Source organism: Osmerus mordax, chromosome 20, assembly GCF_038355195.1.
Source record: "Osmerus mordax isolate fOsmMor3 chromosome 20, fOsmMor3.pri, whole genome shotgun sequence".
In the NCBI taxonomy this organism is placed as follows: domain Eukaryota; kingdom Metazoa; phylum Chordata; class Actinopteri; order Osmeriformes; family Osmeridae; genus Osmerus; species Osmerus mordax.
In genome coordinates, this window is record NC_090069.1 from 2,316,438 (window position 1) to 2,338,093 (window position 21,656).

At 46.0% G+C, this 21,656-nt stretch overlaps 4 protein-coding genes across 4 annotated transcripts; 3 read left to right on the plus strand and 1 right to left on the minus strand.

The window, feature by feature from the left end:
- Positions 1 to 3,374: 3,374 nt before the first annotated feature.
- On the minus strand, positions 3,375 to 5,178 carry LOC136964255 (proteinase-activated receptor 3). The gene is made up of 2 exons (XM_067258285.1): positions 4,949 to 5,178; positions 3,375 to 4,527 (listed from the first exon to the last, which is right to left on the minus strand). Exons 1-2 carry the CDS (start codon positions 5,013 to 5,015, stop codon positions 3,458 to 3,460), a joined length of 1,137 nt encoding a protein of 378 aa, XP_067114386.1. The 5' UTR covers positions 5,016 to 5,178; the 3' UTR covers positions 3,375 to 3,457.
- Positions 5,179 to 10,173: 4,995 nt separating this feature from the next.
- LOC136964298 (proteinase-activated receptor 1-like) lies at positions 10,174 to 12,640 on the plus strand. Its single transcript, XM_067258363.1, has 2 exons — positions 10,174 to 10,385; positions 10,731 to 12,640. The coding sequence occupies exons 1-2, from the start codon at positions 10,322 to 10,324 to the stop codon at positions 11,975 to 11,977; spliced, it is 1,311 nt and encodes a 436-aa protein (XP_067114464.1). The 5' UTR covers positions 10,174 to 10,321; the 3' UTR covers positions 11,978 to 12,640.
- Positions 12,641 to 13,194: 554 nt separating this feature from the next.
- Positions 13,195 to 15,072, plus strand: LOC136964217 (proteinase-activated receptor 2-like). The gene is made up of 2 exons (XM_067258226.1): positions 13,195 to 13,348; positions 13,639 to 15,072. Exons 1-2 carry the CDS (start codon positions 13,276 to 13,278, stop codon positions 14,703 to 14,705), a joined length of 1,140 nt encoding a protein of 379 aa, XP_067114327.1. The 5' UTR covers positions 13,195 to 13,275; the 3' UTR covers positions 14,706 to 15,072.
- Positions 15,073 to 16,052: 980 nt separating this feature from the next.
- f2rl1.2 (coagulation factor II (thrombin) receptor-like 1, tandem duplicate 2) lies at positions 16,053 to 17,734 on the plus strand. The gene is made up of 2 exons (XM_067258633.1): positions 16,053 to 16,220; positions 16,599 to 17,734. The coding sequence occupies exons 1-2, from the start codon at positions 16,142 to 16,144 to the stop codon at positions 17,687 to 17,689; spliced, it is 1,170 nt and encodes a 389-aa protein (XP_067114734.1). The 5' UTR covers positions 16,053 to 16,141; the 3' UTR covers positions 17,690 to 17,734.
- The last annotated feature ends 3,922 nt before the right edge of the window (positions 17,735 to 21,656 follow it).

The window sequence follows — 21,656 nt, forward strand, 5'->3', positions numbered from 1 at the left end:
ATGCTGCTGGTCTCTTGACACCCTACCACCCCCCCCCCCCCCCCCCCAGCCCCGCCCCCCTGAAACTCGATGGCCTTTCTCTGACGTTGTGCCTCTTGCCCTTAGCCTCTTACATTTCCACCGGAAGCTTTGCCACTAGTCTGCTCTTGTCTTCCTCTCTTTACATTAGACCTGTGTGCGTGTGCATGCATGTGTGTGTGCGTCTATGTGAGTAAAGTCCCGTGAGCTAGCTGATTCACCAGCTTCTATTGTGATTCTATTTTAAGTCATGTTAATGAAAAGTTATATATTTGACATCTGCTTTCATGTGTAAAAGCTTTTAAGGGGCTACGGTGTATTGTGTTTAATACAAAACCTGAGGATTTTAAGTATGACTTGGTACAATAAAGAGAAGCCATACTAACCCATAGTGGAATCAAAGTTAGCAGCAATATTAATTATAAACCCCTGATTTTTGGCCATGGTCAAATACAATGAAGAGATTAAGCTGTTTATTTTCTGATTGTAAGATTGAGGCATCAGATTTGTCAAATGTGTGTGAAGTTAGGTCAGTCCCATGGATTGTGTGTCTTTCAATATCTCTACACCGCAGCAACAAACACACAATCCAATTTCGTCAAATGAAGGTGATTTCATGAGCTGTGAGGATTATTTGCTGACAACGCAAGGACATGCTCTGGTGACGTATCGAATCAAAATAATTCTGATGCGTTTAAGGGCGGTACTGTGTGGGTAAAACCTTGTACACAATGAACAGGTCTAGAGTTGTGTTGAGGTTCATTTGCTTCCCTGAAACGGCTCATAGTGTGAGGACCAGCCTTAGTGCCAGCTTGTCCAACTGCCCATCTCATGTCACTCTGTTTCCAAAACTTGAAAATATACCCCTTTTCCAACACCCCTGTTCCTACACCCTTGTTCCTACACCCCTGTTCCAACACCCCTGTTCCTACACCCCTGTTCCAACACCCCTGTTCCTACACCCCTGTTCCTACACCCCTGTTCCTACACCCCTGTTCCTACACCCCTGTTCCTACACCCCTGTTCCTACACCCCTGTTCCTACACCCCTGTTCCAACACCCCTGTTCCTACACCCCTGTTCCAACACCCCTGTTCCTACACCCCTGTTCCTACACCCCATCCTTGCATGTGTGTTGCTGTTGTGTGCTCTTCAGTTCTCGTGTCCTCGTTCTTTCGCCTGAGGAGGACCCGACGTATCGTCCGCAGGCTCAAAGTGAATGTATCATTCTAGTAAGTTCTTCGTCGTCGGTTTGGTTGTGAGCAGGCGTGTGTTTGCGTGAGTGGACCCGTGTCTGTTGTGAAAGGGGGACGATTGTGGTGAGATGTGCTACAGACTTGCTACAAGCTGAGGGGGGTCCTGCTGCAGGTGGGCAGTTTCCTGGTCACATGCGGTGGAGGTTCTAAACCATTTAAACTTTGGGGGGGGGGGGGGGCAAGCTGGGGCCAGTTGTACTGTCAGAGGGGCCAGTTACATTAAACATTATCGTTGTCATGTAGTTTTCTTCACTGCATTGCAGGCATTGAAGACCACAAAAGACCATGTTTTTTTATTTATTATTCCACAGTTTATTTGAGTTTCCCTTAACATTTTTACATTTGCATTACATAATCAGTCTCAGTCACATCAACTGTATTCTATGTTTTTTGTGGTTTCTTGAGAAATGTCATCATTATTTCAGACTTTGCATTTAGGGGGCCCACAAGGGGGTCCAAACTTGCTCTCCCAGGCCCCCCCCCCCTCCCCTGGCCCCCCACCCTACCCCAGAACCGCCCCTGGTCACATGATAACTGATACATGTCTATAATACATATACATGTCCATAGCATGTACTGTAGCAATCTGATTATAGATGTGTTGAAAGCCAGGCACTGCTGACCTCTGGACTGGGACCCCCCCTCGCTGGAAACAATCGATAGAGCTGGTTGTCACTGTCTACCCATTAGCCAAAAGTCCTGTCCTTGACAAGTTTTATTTTGACCATGGATGGTTAAACGGTGCAATGTAAAATATACAAAGGTGGATTCTCCAGGGATCTACATGTATAAAATAAAGAGTTTCATTCTCTATGACAACAACCGTGGCGTTTTCATTCGGTTGTTCCGTTCGCTTGAGATTCAGTTATGGGGAGTGACCAGAAGAGGTCAAGGCTGATTGGCTGACCAAACCACAGACTACAGCGAATCAGTGCTCTGCTGAAATACCCGTTTTTATGAGTCCTAATCGCATCACAGCTTTCGATGATCTTTATCACGTCATAGGTGGTCATAGTTCACTGGTACAGTGTGGTGGATTGTGGGAAGGCCTGCATGCTACAACATCCATCTCTAACTCACAGCCTTCCTTGGGTCAGTACAGCTGGCATTTACAATACTGGCAACACAGAACCTTGGCTTAGAACCCAGAACTCAGATCTCAAAAGTTTTCCCAAGGATGTCTCCTGGAGAACTGGTAAGCTCTGGAAAGAAATGTGCGAAGGACAATAGAAGTGACACCATCTAACACTTCACCGTGAGAGCTCCTGTCTGGCCTGACTAGATTAGTCGGCCCATCTGAGGATTCTTTAGCAGGCCAGCTCTCTGTCCACACTGAACAGCACTGGAAGAAGGTTGGAGGTGGAAGGAAAGCATGGAAGTAGATCTTGGAATGCTTTTTTTTCACGAGCCCTTATGAAGAATCATTATTTAAAATATAACATGGATGTTATATGTTATATGTGTCGGTTACATCGGTGTGAGTTAAGAAAATAATTGCACTGTACATTTTCTCTCTCTGTATCACAAGCACACACACACACACACACATCCGTGCACTGAGTTGAGCTAACAAACATAGTAACCTATTCATGCACTCGCTGATTACAACCAGGAAGACAGTTCTCTGGTCTGATTACACTTCCTGTTTCCAGTTTCTTCTTTTTGGCTTCCAGCCAGATATTCCGGCATGCAAAACAAAGGACATATTTACATGTCCCATGGACATACTGTATCTGAACAGCATCTATATTTACAAAGTAAACCGTACAATACTCTTTTGAGTTAAATGTTAACATCATTTTAAGACATCCATTCATCTTCCACGAAAGGCACAGATTTCCGCCTATTTAACCCTTGTGTTATCTTCGGGTCGTTCTGACCCATCAGTCATTGTGACCCACCGTCGTATTGCGACAACTTTACCGCATAAAAAAACAAAGTGAAGCATTTTCTTTTAACCGTTGGGCTGTCTCAGACCCCCCACATTGCGAAGGTTAAAAGAAAATTATTTTGATTTGTTTTTGTATTGGGTAAAATTGGGTAAACACAACGATGGTTCGTTATGAACCTTTGGGTCATGTGACCCGAAGGCAGCACGAGGGTTAAAAAAACCACCATTGTCATCTCGATCAGTCAGAGAAGGACTGTCCGAAGTCTGTTCAGGATTCCGCAGTGCTTGGCTTTTCACGTGGTCACGCTCAGAACCTTCCCCTTCAGGGTGGTGAAGTGCAGCGTCGTGCGGGTTGACTTGGACATGAGGAGGAACAGGAAGGGGTCCAGACACGAGTGCAGGCAGCACATGCACACGGCCACGCTGAAGTAGGCGTAGAAGCCGTCCTCTCCCTCCGCAAACAGACGGACGTAATGGAGGAAATGGAGGGTCCCGGCTGGGACGAAACACACCAGGAACATGACAAAGACCAGGGAGCTGGCCTTCACGTACAGCGCCCAGTCGTAGTGCGTGTGGTTGAGCTCGTAAACGATGAACGCGTAGCAACCCGCGGTCAACGCCAAAGGCAGAAGCAGGCCCAGGAAGGTCAGGAACACTTTGTAGTAAATCAGGGGCACGTGGGAGTTGTAGTCCAGAGGCAGCACGTCGTGGCAGGTGGTGAGGCCTAGCTGAGGGAGTCGGTAGCTCTGCTGGACCAGGAGCTCGGGTACCACGGCAGCCCCAAACACCAGCCACACGACCAGGCAGGCCCAGGCGGAACAGGCCCTCTTGGGGAGGCGTCTGTAGAGGAAGGGGTGCACCACAGCCAGGTAGCGCTTCACGCTAATGCAGGCCAGCGTGTGAGCCGAGCAGTAGAGGTTGCCGTAGAAACAAGCGGTGACCATCCGGCAGGTGGCCTCCCCGAACGCCCAGTGGTTGCCATGGAGGTGGTAGTGGACCTTGGGGAGGAGGGAGAGGAGGAGGAGGATGTCGGACAGGGCCAGGCTACAGTACAGGATGGCGGAGGAAACCATCCTCACTTTGGTGACCAGCGCAGACAAGATGGCCACGTTGGCCGGGATGCCCACGACGATGGCCAGGAGGTAAACACCGGGGATGACCCTGGTGCTGAGCGCGCCGCTGAGGTACTCAGCTGTGCTGTTGCTTGGTAACCAAAGTTCTTCAACGAGGGGGTGAGCGTTGAGGGAAGAATGGGGCGCTTGTGTTTGTGTCCCATTTGGGAGAGAGAGGGACTTTGTTGTAGGGGAGTGTCCTTTGAATGTTCTGGGGTCAACCACGTCAGATCTGTTCCTGACTTTTTTCCCTGTTGAAGAACTTCAGAAATTAGTGTTTGTTTGTTTTCTCACAACTGCACCAACCATGGAGTATTTTGTACACATTTCAGTGTACAAAATACCCTACTCCGACTACCGACTAATCCTACACATTAATGTACACACTTTCTCTACAACTACAGCTATCTACAGCTTTAGGCTATGCATAATTGTCCTCAGGTATTCTAGATAATTTTAAGGTGTGGTTGACAAGTTACAGCATGACTAACCATGCCGATACAGCAGTGAAACCAGACAGGAATACTCAATACAAAAAAAATGTTACATTATAATTGGATACGTTGTTTATTTAATAATTAATTGTCAATACTTCAATCGCAGTGATCGTCCGTTATGAAGGAAGATATACTAATTAAATGTGTGGATAAAGGAGGATTTGAAGTTTCTCACCTTTGGCTTGGAGCGTCACATCCAGAAAAAGAATCGAAAGCAATAAACATATATACAATTTCCCCATTGCCGACGTGTATCGAATCGTTTGACAAAAACAAAACAAATATATAGCCTAGATAATTAGATATACGATGTATAACTTGTTTGAGTCCAGCCAAGTCACATTTTATGGACGACCTGAGTCGAGTCGAGTTTGTAACGTACTATACATGCGTATAGGCGTGTGCCCTCACGGCGAATAAACCGCCCCACTGTAAAACAAATCACTCACATGCGGACATCCGAAGAAATAAATATTTTTTTAGACAGTTCCGCATTGGTTGACTAACTGTTCCAAAAATATAACAATATGTTGGCTCACCAACATATTTCACATCTTGACATCTTGACATCTGTATTCATATATGGACATCTCGATATATGAATACAATGACGGAACAATACTGATATTTTATGTATTCCTTGTTTATATTTATAGTTTATAGTGTATATAGTTATATTTTCATGTAACTTCTATGTTCTGTGACATGGCTAGTGTGACATGGATAGTGTGACATGGAGGGAATCAGATTGACCAATGACTAATTCAGGAAATGCCTGTCTAGAATAAATTAGGGTCTCTGAAATTAACAGTTTAGTCTTTTCCTGTCAGATGCTGGAACAAAACTTCTCTGCACATGCATGTGTGTGTGTGTGTGTGTGTCACTCACTATCTTTCAATTCCAGAGAGGAAACCACTGTGGTCTTTAGAGACTCATGTCACGAACAGATTTGAGAGAGAGAAAGAAAGGCATTTCCCTGCTCACAGTACTGAGATTGTGGTGAGACGGTCAGTATAGATAGTAAAAAGTCAGTTTCCCATGGAATCACAAGATTGAGAAAAACAACCCAGTAGGATGTGTGCAACCAATATACGTTGTGCTATCGGACGACAACACAATCTTCAACTCGAAAAGGTTTACAGGAAATCAGCCGGTAGCATGAGACGCCAGGAAATGCCAGTCTATCTCAGTGTCTGTGTCTCATTATGATTCACTTAAAGACAGCAGGGTCATCTCCCCATCGGGTGTTGTAGCCTAACTGTCCTGTTGTACAGGGACATATGACATTTTTTAGTCATTTAGCAGACGCTCTTATCCAGAGCGACTTACAGTAAGTACAGGGACATTCCCCCGGAGGCAAGTAGGGTGAAGTGCCTTGCCCGAGGACACAACGTCATTTGTCACGGCCGGGAATCGAACCAGCGACCTTCTGATTACTAGCCCGATTCTTTAACCGCTCAGCCACCTGACTCCCCTATGAGTGTTCTGTAAGTTGTTTCATGTCGAGCCAAGTACTTGGTTGTCGAGCCCCCCCCCAACTCTAAGGCCTTGTTCGCAGCTGGCCGCAGGTGGGATCCCTGGCTGCTAACACCGCCTGGTTGTGTTGTCGTGTTTTTCTTGGCAGCGGGTGACACACATGATGCTGGGAAGAGCAGAGATGAGTCTCATGTAAACAAGAACGACCCCTAAATACACACACACACACAAACACACAGAGAGCTCTCAGAGTGCGTCTAAGGCTGTAGGCCGGTGTTGATCTCAAGACACAGATCTGTTATAAACATGTACTGTAACATATACAGGCAGGAAGCTGTGTACCTGAGTCAGGGGAACAGTTTGTGACATCTGCCATTCCACAGCTGCACAGTGAGTGGCACTGACCTCGTGTCAACGTTTACTCCCCCAAGGAAACCGTCCTTCGGTCTACAAACAAGTTCTAGGTGGGGGGGGGGGGGGGCTCCCAGGATTCAGACGAGACGAGCTTGAATGGTGCCTAACATGTTTTATCACATGTCCCCTGGAGAGGGCGATGTTGCACTTGTTTGTTCTAAAGAATCCAACCTCCCAACTGTTTCATGTCAGTTACATTGATCTCCCCCTCCCCTCTCCCCCCCTCCCACCTTCCCTCTCAACCTCCCCTCTCCTTCTCCACCTCTCCCTCTCTCCTTCTCCCACCTTCCCTCTCCCTCTCTCCCTCTCCCTCTCCACCTCCCCAGATACTTTTCTCCTCTATACCTGTATCAGGCAATCAAAGATTGAACTGTGAATCAATGATTCACAGTTTATCTTAGGTCTTCATGATTCAATATCAAGAGTTGTTGTTACTGTCAGATCCTTGTCTGAAGCTTTCCTCTGTTGGCAGTGTGAACATTTTCTCTGGTCTGGTGCATCTGCACCCAGTTACATAAACTGACTTGGATCTGCCTGAGTGTGCTTCGTTCCAGACCATTCCCTGCCCTCCCCTCCACGGCTCAGCCTCTGACACAGCCTCAGCACAGAGGTGAAGAGTAGAAGAACACAGGAGAGGACATATGCGGTCTGGAGTGGAACCCAGCCCTGGACGCTGCCCAGCCCTGGACCCTGCCCAGCCCTGGACCCTGCCCTGCCCTGGACGCTGCCCAGCCCTGGACGCTGCCCAGCCCTGGACCCTGCCCAGCCCTGGACCCTGCCCTGCCCTGGACGCTGCCCAGCCCTGGACCCTGCCCTGGACCCTGCCCAGCCCTGGACCCCTCCCTTCCCTGGACCCCTCCCTTCCCTGGACTCTGCCCAGCGAGCTCATGCCTGTGTCAGACCTCTCATCCTCTGGGTCCGGCCTCCTCCTCCGCAGGGTGTGAAAGGAGCTGATGTTGACTCAGGAAACGTCCAGCTGGCTAACAGAGTGAGCCGCAGGACTGGGTGTGTTTGGTTGCATCTAGCGTAGGCAAGGATCAAAGCAACACAAAACAAACGACGGAAAGTCTTGTAGAGGATAGGCCACGAGAGAGGAATACGTTGGAAAGTATCGCAGAGGAGACAAACTACCGCGATCAGGTGTTCAGGAGAGGTGGTTATAGAGCGAAACTGTTTACTGTTACTGCTGACATTTTGGTTAGAAAGAACATGTCTGGGGGACTGAAACTGAGGAAATAGAAATGTGACTTTAATCTGTGGGACTGTCTGGCTCAGCGTTGGAGCTGCTGAAACTTTGTCCCAGGAGGGAGGGGTCAGACTTCCCCCAGGATCCCCCTCCTCTCCCCCTCACACGCACTCCAATGATTTCTCTCCTGTTTTGTGTTTCTGTTTCGAGTCATTTCTTGCCCCGGCACTCCGGATTCGAAGTCTGTCTTTCGCTCTTTTTTATCAAACACACACACACACACACACAGACATTTACTCAGAGTCGGAATCTTTTCACAGTTTTCACAAATCTCCAACTGTTGTAATATGTGTGTTTTATCAGTCAAGTCTATTCCCTTTAATGAAAGGCTCTTGTTAACATCTCTCCCTCCTTCTCTCTCTCCCTCTGTCCCTCCCTCTCTCCCTCCTTCTCTCCCTCCGTCCCTCCCTCTCTCCCTCATTCTCTCCATCCCTCCCTCCCTCTCTCCCTCCTTTTCTCCCTCCCTCCCTACCTCCCTCCCTCCCTCTCTCCCTCCTTCTCTCCCTCCCTCCCTCTCTCCCTCCTTCTCTCCCTCCCTCCCTCCTCCTTCTCTCCCTCCCTCCCTCCTCCTTCTCTCCCTCCCTCCTCCTTCTCTCCCTCCCTCCCTGTCCTCCTCCATAACTGTTGAGAATATCCAGGGTCACACTGTTGAATCCTGTTGTGTTTATTTCACAAAATCTTGGTACACTGAGATCTTTGCAAAGGCAAGATAATGGTTGTTATCTATCTACACTAGTTTCATAAGAAATATCTGTGTCAGCTTGGTGTATGCCCAATTCCAAATAAACTATCTACAGTAAAAAAAAAACTAAAGTTAAACAGCTGCACAGCTGACAATATCTGCTAGCCAAGGACATCCTCCTAGATCTTTTAGTTTAATGATCGACTTGTGAACAATGGAAGGTGTTTAGTGTAAGAAGACTAAGGCTAAGGCTGTCTGTAAAGCTTAATAAATATGCTGTTATTCTGGAAAACTAAACTACTATTTCCTTGTATAAACTCAAACAATGTTTCAATTACAGACTAGAAATCTAAATAGATTTATAGCAATCTTGTCATAGCTGTTCTTATACTGGGCCTGTGTTGTGTAGTTACTATCTAAGTCGTGTTGGATAGGGTCAATGTAAGACCCACATCTGTGGTCTGTCGATTGTAGGAGTTCAAATCAGTGGTGGCATTATCTTAGCTACCTCTTGTCACATTGTTCTACAGCTTAATATTCAGCAGTCGAATGGAATGTGGACAATTTGTTCTACACTTCAGCTGTCGAAACAACGAGAAGAGGGTTTTTTTCTTTTCTACAGCCAATTTACTTTCCCAGGGAAAACTGTCCCTGAAAATAGACAGGAAAACAGAAAATGTTTTAAGTGGCAAGCAAGGTCAGATCTGTACAAGAATTCTGTTGATCTACCAAACACACATTGAATGCAGAGTCACATCTGAATAAGGTTTGTTGTTTTAGGTGAAATCCATAAGAAAGGCTGTTTGTTTCATTGTGGACCAGCAGATGTAATTGTCAAGCAGAACAAGTGAACCAAAATGTCTTCCTGTTCATTTTGTATACATCCTGCCTAACAGATCACAATCAGAGTATTTTTTGGGAAGTTCTGAATTTTGTGCAGAGATAGTGTTGTTTGTAAATTAGCATAATTATGGTACCAGCGGTTCAGCAGTGGAAACACAGGTCTACTCCACAAGCTGAGCATCCAATCAAATCAGATTTCTTGCATTTCTAATATCTAATATTAATAATAATCGTACAAATATTTTTAGGAACTAATCTTTAAGACCAAAACGTGATTTAAAATTCCACGTTTGGAGTGAATAGCTGACTACATCATAGACTTTGGAAAGGGCATCATTAGGCTGGTTAGTTAGAGGGTCAAATGCTCTACTAGTGTCTAACAGCTTACAGTTGAGAGGAGACTGAATTCGTCAAGAAATTAGATTGTGACACTTCTGTCATAGATATCCATCTTTGCATTTTGTAGTCCTGTGCAGACAAGCACAGATGGTTCCTGTTTCTGGTCAGACAGAAATACATATCTTATCTGTTCTGAAATGGGTATAGGCTATATCTCTTTCAAGCATCATTCAGAAAAAAGATGTGGCCTATTAACGTTTAAAACCCTACTTTTAATGTAAGCATGTCTAATGTTTTTACAACCAATGCGTTATAAATTATAGACAGTCGTTAATAACCAACACAATTTGATGTCTTCCATCCATGGCTTGTTTGTGTGATGACATCAAAAGTAAGGAATGTGGGCTCCGTCGCGTCAGAACCGGGGGGAGGTGACCAACTCGAACATCGGACCGGACAATTACTGGCAGGCACTCTGGACAGCATAGACTGCAAACACCTTCTCTTATATTTGCGGAGGTTTTTTTTTCAGGCTAGAACATTTCACCATGTATCTCAAACTATTTATATTTTTGTTGGTTGGAAACGTTGCAACGGCTGCGTTTTCTAACGGTAAGTTCGCTGGAATTTAATTATTTCTCACATGAGTAATGTTCGTGTTATTTGTTTGTTATAGTTTGTGTGCGGTATACCCAAGAGCATGAATATAACTATATTTGTTTAGTACATGTGTATCTACCTCAACGGAAGATGTGAGCAGACAATGGAGAATGTCATCTAGAAAATGCATTTAGAATAATGTTTCATCTAATACACAATTAGTTTTAATTAAAAATTAATGTTTGAATGCACCATATGACCTCACGATTGGACACAAAGTCACGTTGAAAAGGTTCACATGCATTCCTTTTCCGACGAAAACTGCGACTCACTGCCACACTGTTGATTTCTCTTCAGGGAGTTCCATCGGGAGGTCGTTTACCAGATGGAAGGAGTTGGTCACCGATGAGCCGTTGGATCTAACAGAACTAGACGACATTTTAGTCAACACCTCGGAGCAGAGCACTAACAAGTCAACATCTGGACCCAATAACAGATCCAGACCTGTACCTTGGAACCAGGTGACGCGCAGGTACTACCTGTCAGAGGAGGTGCAGAGCTTCCTCCGCAGCCGGGTGTCCACCATCTTCATCCCGTCGGTCTACGCCCTCATCTTCGTCATCAGCGTGCCGCTCAACGCCGTCGCCGCGGTTACCTTCGCCCGGAAGATCCGGCCCATGAAGCCGGCGGTGGTGTACATGCTGAATCTGGCGTGCGCCGACCTCCTCTTCGCCCTCCTGCTGCCCTTCAAGATGTCCTACCACTTCGGCGGCAACGACTGGACGTTCGGCCCGGGGATGTGCAGCTTGGTCACGGCTGCCTTCTACTGCAACATGTACTGCTCGGTCCTCCTCATGGCCTCCATCAGCGTGGACCGACTGCTGGCTGTGGTCTACCCCATCCAGTCTCTGTCCTGGAGGAGCCCCAGGAACGCGGCGCTAGCCTGCGCCGGCATGTGGGTCCTGGCTGTGGGCGGCTCCCTGCCTCTTCTCGTCTCCCGGCAGGACTTGTACCACGAGCAGCTGGGCCTCACCACCTGCCACGACGTCCTGGACGAGGACCTCCAGGGCCACTACCTGTACTTCTTCCCCGCCTTCTCCTGCCTCCTCTTCTTCCTGCCTCTCCTCGTCACCTCCGTCTGCTACGCGCGGGTGATCTGGGCGCTCAGCGTGGTCCCTCTCGGGGTCGTGGGTCGCTCGCGGAGGAAGGCCCGGGCCGTGGTGATGGCGGCGGCCGTGCTGGTGGTGTTCGTGGTCTGTTTCACCCCCACCAACTCCCTGCTCGTGGCTCATTTCCTGCAGTTTGCTGAAGGGGGACGTGCCGGGGGTGCCGACGCCATGTACGGAGCCTACTTGGTGTCTGTGTGTGTGGGCAGTCTGAGCTGCTGCCTGGATCCCCTGGTCTACTACTACGGCTCGTCGCAGTGCCAGAGACACCTGGCCAGCATGCTCTGCTGTCGGGATGGTCTCAAGGGTGGCAAGGGTCTGTACTCTGGTTCGAGCAGGTCCAGCACTAGAACCAGCTCTGGAACCTCCACACGCATCACCAAGGTGAACGCATTCCAAGAGAGGCACAGCAGCCAGTGCCAGAAGCTACTGGTCTGAGAGGGAGACACGTCTGTTTTCTGATTGGCTGACTGACTGACGCACACATGTGCGCCAAACTCCCAAAATGAAGAAGAGAATTGTGAACTTCCACTGTCAACTAGATCAAGGAAACAGACCTATTTTTAAAAAATGAATATGTGGTTTAAAAAAAGAAGAGATAAAGGCTTTCCCTGTCTACCACTAAAGTGGGATAACTTAAGTCCTGTTTATATTTTTGTATGACCTATGCAACTCTTAAAGCTAACGCTGAACAATAAAGCTACATTGATCTTTACACAGCCAATCTTCATGTATGTTCTTTGAATTAAATTGAGCTTTGTGTTGTCTCTTATAAGATACTCTATTACTGCTGATTCTTACAAATGTTTGTATATTGTTGCATATTGTTAAACGTATAAACCGCCTGCATTAATGCTGTGCACTGTAACCTAACGGAAGTCACATAATCGCACAGTCCTTCACTTGCGTTAGGCTGCCCTCTGCTGGATTACAAGAGTCAAGACATTCTTGGTGCTGTTCAGGTGTAGTTCCTGCAGGTGGCGCTACATATCCAGCTAATCTAAGATAATGTTTTTGTATAGGTCAGTTTCTAGAGCTGTGCTCTAATATCTCTATTGCTACTGTCTCTGAACATCTGAAAGCCAAATAAATAAATAATGTTTGGAGTAAGTCTTTGTTGAATCAATTTCAATCCCCCTCTCCCCCCTCTTGGAGCAACAGGCTGCATATGCCTCCAATCATTGACCAATGAGAAGAGCAAACCAAACAAAGAAAATGTTGACTCGGTCTGCGTAGGCTGAGGGTATCGCCAGCAGTTTCCCATAAACCTTTGAACTGTGTTCTGTTACAGTTTATAACGGGTGCAATAGAGTGATCATATACAATATATGGCACATCTTCATTTGTGACGAGAGATGGATTCATGAAGAGTCAGTGTTTATTTAGAAATGTTTTTTTTTTTTTTTATCACGGTCAAGTCACTTCCAGTTGGGCCTAAATTATGATTTAAAATACAATATTTTCAATAGAATACCATTAAAAAAATACATTCAACATCACTTTATACAAGCAACATCACTTTAATATGAATCCCTTTGATAGACAACCATGGAAAAAGCCAAACTGCTCATTGTCACGTGACCATGTAAACTCGTTCAGGTTGCCATACCTGCATTTACCAGGGCGTGGTTTGGGTAGAAGAAACTTAAGGCGGCGAAGGCGCTTGTTTCATCGGCATACGCTACACCTGTGTCGGACTACTGGATTACTGTGAAGCGCTTCCATTAGGCTACAACATGAATTTCGGGATATTTTGGGTTACCGTGGTACTTACGCTGGCCTGCGCACAGGTCTGTCTTTCTCAGAATGGTAAGATATATTCTCAACTGAACGAGCGGTTAAGCGTTTGTGAAATAGCACTTTTGTTCATACGCAAACTACACATGACATTCAACTGTCAATATTGTATATTTCACTTCATCAATTTCCGTTATTTTACTTAATGTACTGATCTTTCTTGAGGTATAGATTTAAAGAATAGAGGCACTAGACAGTAGCTAGTAATTTAGATTCCGCAAATTTACAATGACAAGTCGTTTTTTCTAAACAGATTCCGTATAGGCCTACTAATAAAATCTCTCTTTCCTACTATGACTCAGAAAATACAGAAACCAGAGGCTTCACTGGTGAAGAAAATCGCGACGGGGTTGTGGTGAGCACCACAGGTTTCCTGATTCTACAGAGTCGTCTTACCACCATCTTTCTCCCGATCGTTTACATATTTGTGTTTGTCGTGGGCCTGCCCACCAACCTCGTCGCTATCTGGGTCTTCCTCTTCAGGACCAAGAAGAAGCATCCAGCGTCCATCTACATGGCCAACCTGGCCATGTCTGACCTGCTGTTTGTTATCTGGACTCCCCTGAAGATCGCGTACCACATCAACGGCAACAATTGGATTTTTGGAGAGGCTATGTGCAAAGTCGTGACGGGGTTCTTCTATGGAAACATGTACTGTTCCATTGTTTTTATCGCTTGTATTAGCGTTCAGCGTTACTGGGCCGTAGTTCACCCTCTCTCCAAAAATAGGAAGGACAACCATGTGGCCATTGCAGTCTCCGTCACAGTTTGGGTTGTGGTCTGGCTGGCCTCTACTCCCCTTTACCTCTATGACCAAACAGTCTTGGCCACAAACATGAACATTGTCACCTGTCATGACATCACTAGACCCAGCCAGATGACCATGGCTGCGGGTTACTTCCTGACCATGGGAATTCTGGGATTTGTGGTCCCTATGATCGTGTGCGTCGTGGCCTACATCCTCATGCTCAGGTCGCTAAGGAACTCCATGACGGATGCCACCATCTGCAAGAAGCGCCACAAGGCCGTGGTTCTGATCATCACAGTGCTGGTCATGTTCCTGGTGTGCTTCACCCCCAGTAACATCATGCTGGTGGTGCACTACTCCCTCCTGCTGGCCGGAAGACTGAACAACGGTTACGGCTTCTACATCACCACCCTGTGTCTGGCCAGCCTCAACAGCTGCGTGGATCCCTTCGTTTACTACTTCATCTCCGAGGAGTTTCGGGAGCACGTGAAGAACACGCTGAAGTGCCGGAGCCAGAGGACGGTGGAGAGGATGAGGGTCTCGTTCAGCGCCCTGAAGTATTCCAAGAAGAACAGCGCCTACACTTCCAGCACGGGGAACACCCAGAGCAGCTCCTGCTGAGGGGGGCGTTAAGGGACGGGCGTTCGTCAGGACAGTTTGGGGATACTGATTACTGACATTTTAGGATGCCGTTAAAAGTAGTCTAACTTTGTATGACTTGGAAATGAATGTGTGTCTCGTTATGGACTTCTTTTAATGTAATCTGACCTCTGAATATCTTGGTACTATTCTCTCACCACTGGGAAGGGGCACTTGATATTCATAAAGTTTAAATGACTTAGCACTGAGTTATCTTTCTGTTAACTATGCAAATGTTTGTAAATGCACAAAAATTTTATATTGTACCAGCCGTTTGTGTGTGTGTATTGTTTTCTAACATGAATATGTGAAGATTATTTTTATTTAAAAATAAATATATACATTTCTTAACTTCTTGGGCTCTGTTTTACAGTTTCTCAGTTGCTTTGGTACATTTCTTACATTTACATTTAGCAGACGCTCTTATCCAGAGCGACTTACAGTAAGTACAGGGACATTCCCCCGAGGCAAGTAGGGTGGCCAACTGACGTTGTGTCCTTGGGCAGGACACAACGTCAGTTGGCATGACCGGGAATCGAACTGGCAACCTTCGGATTACTAGCCCGATTCCCTCACCGCTCAGCCATCTGACTCCCATTCAATCATCCTTGAATCATCCTTTATATTTGCGAACCAGTAAAAGTTGAAAAGTTCAACCATATTGCATTTAATGACTTATTCAAGGAACTACTGCCTATATGTTTTGAGGGGTAAGGCTTTTCAACAGGGAACCAATATATTTTGATCAACATTACATGATAAATTGATAATGTAGGAAAAACCAGACACTACATAATCGATGCATGAATGTACCAAAAAATTTGCCATTTATTTAAAAAAAAAGTGATATGATGTGCACAAGTGACTCGATGATGTGGAGTTTGAACAATAGTTTTGAGAATTTCAGTTGCGTCAGAGAAACAGTCAGCGTGTTGCTATTTGATGCCGTTTCCTCTTTTAAGTTCCCACAAACAAAATAATTGCTGAACACACTTTACAGCGAGCGAGGGGGAGATTTATTACTCACATTATAGGTTATGCTGTTCGCCACATTCATATTTGCTTATCTTGTATATTCCTACTTGTCTACAACCACTCAGACCATTTTGAAACCAACCTATCATGGGCAACTGATTTGGCTGTTTTAAGTTACATTCTTCGTCATTGCATAACGAGATAGAGATTCACCGATTGCAATTTACACCTGTGTGTGTGTGGAGATGGAGGAAGCGAGAGCGAATGCGCGTCGATAATGACGTAGGAACTACAGGTAACCTGATTCCGTACATTTGCCTTTCGGTGTTGTTAGGGTGTGTCATTCTCTGTTTAGTACAAGAGGGTATCGAAAGTCGAAGAGGTTATTAAACTCCCGGACCAGAGGATAAATACATGTTCTGCTGTTCACACGGTACAGGACCATGGCATCAACGCGGAAACTTTCTTTCTTGTTATTATTCGGTTTTCTGTGTTCAACAAGTTCAACAAATGCTATTCAGGGTAAGTCTATCGCTGACCCGATCTATGTAAATCTAAATTGAGCTTGCATCGTCTATCGTCTAAGCTGCTTCTTATTCACCCAGGATAGTCTCAGTAGAGCGATTTTGACCTTAAATCGTCCTCAACTCTTAAGTTTCCCGTTTTCTTGGTGGCTTTAGCCATAAAATGATCGCCGCATAGATGAACGTGTCTAGAAAACTTGTCATGTGTTGCGTACGTTTTCTATACTATGGTAGGCCCACGTGATTGGGGCTACTTAAAAAAAACGTTTAGATTTACTAAGTAGTGCTACAGCGCAAGGTAGAAGGGATTTTTCTGTCATTGAATTTACGCCATGAGATATCAATAACGTGTCTTTCCGATCTCTTGCCCATGAAGGAAGAGGATTTATTGGTGTTGTGGACCCGAAGGATTCCGGTCTCGTTCAAGTAGACGAGGCGACTGCCAACGCCCTCAAGAGCGGCTTGACCACCATCTTCCTCCCCATCATCTACATCGTGGTGTTTGTCGTGGGCCTGCCCGCCAACCTTATGGCTCTCTGGGTCTTCCTCTTCCGGACCAAGGTGAAGCACCCGGCGGCCATCTACATGGCCAACCTGGCCCTGTCGGACGTCCTCTTCGTCATCTGGACTCCCCTGAAGATCGCGTACCACATCAACGGCAACGACTGGATCTACGGCGAGGGTCTGTGCAAAGTCCTGATCGGCTTCTTCTATGGGAACATGTACTGTTCCATCCTCTTCATCGCCTGCCTCAGCGTGCAGAGGTACTGGGGCGTGGCTCACCCCTTGTCCCACCAGAGGAAGAACAACACCATCGCCGTGGCCGTTTCCGTGGCGATCTGGGCGTTCGTCTGGCTCACCACCACCCCCCTCTACCTCTACGACCACACGGCCAAACTCAAAGACCCCAACATCACCACGTGCCACGACGTCAACGTCATCCGCGACCTGAACGACGCCTTCCAGGACGTCAAGTACCCCTTCTACTACTTCATCCTGATGGCCGTCCTGGCCTTCCTGCTTCCCTGCCTGGTCATCGTTGTGGCCTACATCCTCCTCCTCCGCGTCCTGTCCGACTCCATGGACGACGACGGCAGCAGCAGCGGCAAGAAGCGGCAGCGGGCGCTGGTGCTCATCGCGACGGTGCTCGTCACCTTCCTGGTGTGCTTCGTGCCCAGCAACGTCATGCTGGTGGTGCACTACTCCCTGCTGAAGGACGGCGTGGTGAACAACGGCTACGCCTTCTACATCACCACCCTGTGCCTGGCCAGCCTCAACAGCTGCCTGGACCCCTTCATCTACTACTACGTGTCGGAGGACTTCCGGGAGCACGTGAAGAACACGCTGAAGTGCCGGAGTCAGAGGACGGTGGAGAGGATGACCGTGTCCTTCAACTCCATGAAGTACTCCAAGAAGAGCAAGGCCTACGTGTCGGAGTCGGGGACCACGCAGAGCAGCTCCTGCTGATGGCCGGAGGAGGACCTTGGGACATGGGTGGGGGGCGGGGCGAAGCGTCTTTGAGGCTGGGATGCACCGGATTGGATGCGAGTGCCTTTGGGTCGTGGAAGGAGGGCGCCTCTTTGGATGGTGAATGGGGGCGTGGACACGCATCGTGGATGACCTCCGCGGTTTGAACTGGGTCCTGGTCACTGACGACATCTAACGCACACAGAGGGATTATGTTACTAACTTGTAATGCAGCAAAGAGTTTTAGACTGACGTTTTTAGTAGGCCACTTTTGAACTGAGGGCTGTTGAGCCGCCTGAAGAATAGAAAGTTACCTTAGTCTTCATGACATGTGGCGGTTTTCTGGAGTAATTGTGAAGTGAAGAAGACAAACATGTCAGTTAGCGTGTACGTAAATGAGAACATTCACATGATTTATAGGGGAGCATTTTGTCAGTTGTTTCATCACCAGCAGCTGAGGAAGACTGACGCAACCCAGTCATGTGACTTCAACGGTGGAAATGTTCACATTTTCCAGAGGTCAAGTTCAAATATTTAAGCACTGAGCAGTAAAATACCAAACACTTAATATGAATGTATCAGATCTCTGATGATGGCCTTTAAGAGTAAGAAGTCAGTGGGACTGTCAATATGAATTCAGTCCTCAAAATTCATAGAAAAACTGGTCAAAATGAGTTGCTTTACTTTGTTTAATGTCAGTTATGACGGTTCGCAGGGACTGTATCTATGTACCCTTGCCCACAGCTTTGACTGCAGTATCAATACGACCGTCTATGTTCTTTTTATACTGTGATATTTGAATGCAACGAAATGTGTCTAATGCTTTTTAGGAGGATTCTTTAATAAAAACATGTTTTCTTTTTTAAATCGATACTTTCTCACTTTTGACTCGTGACCTTCAGTCGATTACTCACCTTCCATGGTTTCAGGACGATAATGTGACATGAATATTCATTGATATTCACCATTGTATTCTTCCACCGATGTGGAAATACAAGATGTCTGGTATTTCTGGAATGTGTCCGGCCTACTTTCAGTGTAACACAAAATGGCTGGTATGAAGTCTACACATCTGTAGTATTCCACAAGAACACAGCTGCCCTACCCGTGGAGTGTCTAGGATGATGTCACAAAGAACAGGAGTACTGAGGCTCTCTCTTTTCCCATCAGAGAAGTCTTGCTTGTTGTGTCAGCAGAGAAGAGCCAGTGAATACCTTAAAGCAGAACAGGACATGTCTTTACTCTCCTTGCTGGTTCTGCGGAGCAGAAACTGAAGCAGGTATGACCTGAGGGCTGTGACAACACCAGACAAGTTTGCCACAGTATAAAGTTTGTCCATAGAGGTAGAAGTTTTTGTATATATGATCTCCTACTCCCTAGAGTCCTTTATATTTTAAATAGTCAGTTTGCCCTACCAGCCATTGGTGTGATATATTATCAGACTTAAGCTAAACCAAGTTTACCAGCAAACTGGATGAGTGAAAATACATTCTATCCAGCCTGCCTTTCATGTGCTATAACGTCATTCTACTACAGAAAAAAGAATGAGGTTATACTACTACAGACGATCTTGATGTAAGACGCTGTCCTGTGAGTTCAGACATTTCTACATTTCCGGTTGTGCCGAGCACTGGACTATAGACAGCCTTGACACTGTGTCAATATCCCAGTTATGCGTAGGTTAAAGATTGACAATGGACACGGATGAAAGGAAGGGGGCAAGGTGATTCTAAGGCTGGGTGGGGTAAGAGGATCCAGTCTTTAACCTGTAGATAGGGGGGTCGTCTGGACATCAATCTCCCGTTGTCCTTACAAAGCTCTCTGTGTCTATTGTTCTGATCTGACAATGTGGCAGAGGTGAGGTCTCCTCCTTTCTACACACAAACACACACACTTTGGATGTGGGTGTGTGTTTTCAGAAACATATCCACATTTCCAGAAAATACTGACACACAAAACAATGATCTTGTTGCCTCACAATGAAGAAGAGATTGTCTGTCTTGAGCTGTTCCTGGGTGATAGATGGATTCCTGCTGTTGTCATAAGAACTAGAATTAAAATACCTGCCTTTTACGTCCCTGAGACGGGACCTAGCTGTCCCTTAGGGGTTGAACGTACTAACACAGCCCCCTTCACATTCCTGCCATTCTATCACACAGGCACTTTACAAAGGCTTGTGAGTAGAGACATAATTGTGAGGTTTGTTAAAAGGAGTTGCTATAGAGCTGTCTTAATGTTCTAACAAAAACAGTATTATTTAATAGTCCGATTATTACTTTTATTACTATTATTACTACTTTTGCAAGTCTTCAAGGGAAATGTTTAGCATTTTATTGTCTGCAATTGCAGTGCAATAGGAATATGATCTTTGACTGTGGTTTCGATAAGATTGTTAGACCAGATAAAGAGGAAGAGAGAGTGCAGTAAATAGCTGGTGGCACACCGAGAATGTCCCCGAGACTCACCATAAGCATCCTGAGAGAAACTAACAAGTTATGACTCACTATTGTTGTTTCTACATTTCGTCAGTGCAGGCCAGTGTCTCGTGGCCTAAATATGGCACCTGTTGCAACTCTTCCACCTTGTCAGGACATGCCAAACCTGTTCTACAGGTGTGCTCACCTTGGCAATAATAACCCGACAAAGCACAGAGTCGAGGTTTGAGCTTTAACTAAATAGAATCTGCCTTTGAGTTCAAGACAGAGATTTAGAAAACGAGGGAGGCAATGAAGAGAGAGAGACATAGAGCATTGCTGTCTTTCATCCAGCTTAGTTACAACATCACATGTCGAGTTTGATCAATTTTAGGTGAACAGAACCTGAACATAAGACTATATCTGTGGTCTGGAGTTAAAATACTTATTGTATTTCGGTTATAACGCTGTGTGTGTGCTTTTGTGTACGTGTGTGTGTGTATGTTATGTTTTTTTTTTTTTTTACACAATAATTGTGAGTCTGTGGTTCTTCTTTGACCAAGTGGAACTCTCGTCATAGGAAGTGTAGGGTGACACCTACTGGATGTTGTGTTGAACAGCATATATTTACGAAGACGAGATGCTGCCAGGAGGGCACACCAAGAATGTAGTCATCATCACACTCATCACCTTGCAACGATCAAATACATAGTCACCTGAATAACTCATATTTAAGGTGTATCTCAACGTGGGAACCGAATTCAATCGTTTTCGTACATCTGGGTAACAGTCCAGCTCCCTTCTGCTGTTTTAATCTCGTTAGAGGTCTCGTTACTACCATAACAAGCCTACTTTTGACGGATACTAAGGATAATACCTTGCTTTCAGTTTTGTCTCAGCAGCAGATAAAGACGATAGATTACAAAGGTGTTTTGTGGTTAGGAGTGCTGGCGTTACCGTCCCTGCCAATAGGAGCGTTGACTGTGCCTGAAAGAGAGGCTGCTAAATTAGTATTGGCCCCACGCTTCACTGTGGGGCACGGCTAAAAGACATCATTCATGTCCTTGGATCGTTCGTCTTCGGATCGTTCCTCTTTGTGTGTGTGTGTGTGTGTGTGTGTGTGTGTGTGTGTGTGTGTGTGTGTGTGTGTGCGTGAGTGTGTATGTGTGGGAGAGAAAGAAGAGAGAGAGATTCTCTGCACACTTGCAACATCTACAGCGTGTCAGTCACGTATGAATGCGTATCATTATCATCACAACACATCAACTACACTGTATGTACTTTCTGCACATTGTTTTTATTCACAAGTAGTGAAAAATACAAATAAACAATTGGCACGTTCCAATAAAATGTTATTGAGCCACAATCACATTTAGAGGTGTTATTTGTTTTTGTTTTAAGACACTTTCAGACAACATACATGGACGTTTGACCTCAGGACGCCACCCATCAATCCAAAGAAACTGACAGTAAGTTCTATGAAAAAAATATATTTTTAAATTAATGACGGGGTATTGTATCGTCTTCATCGACGTTTCCAGATCCTCGAGAGC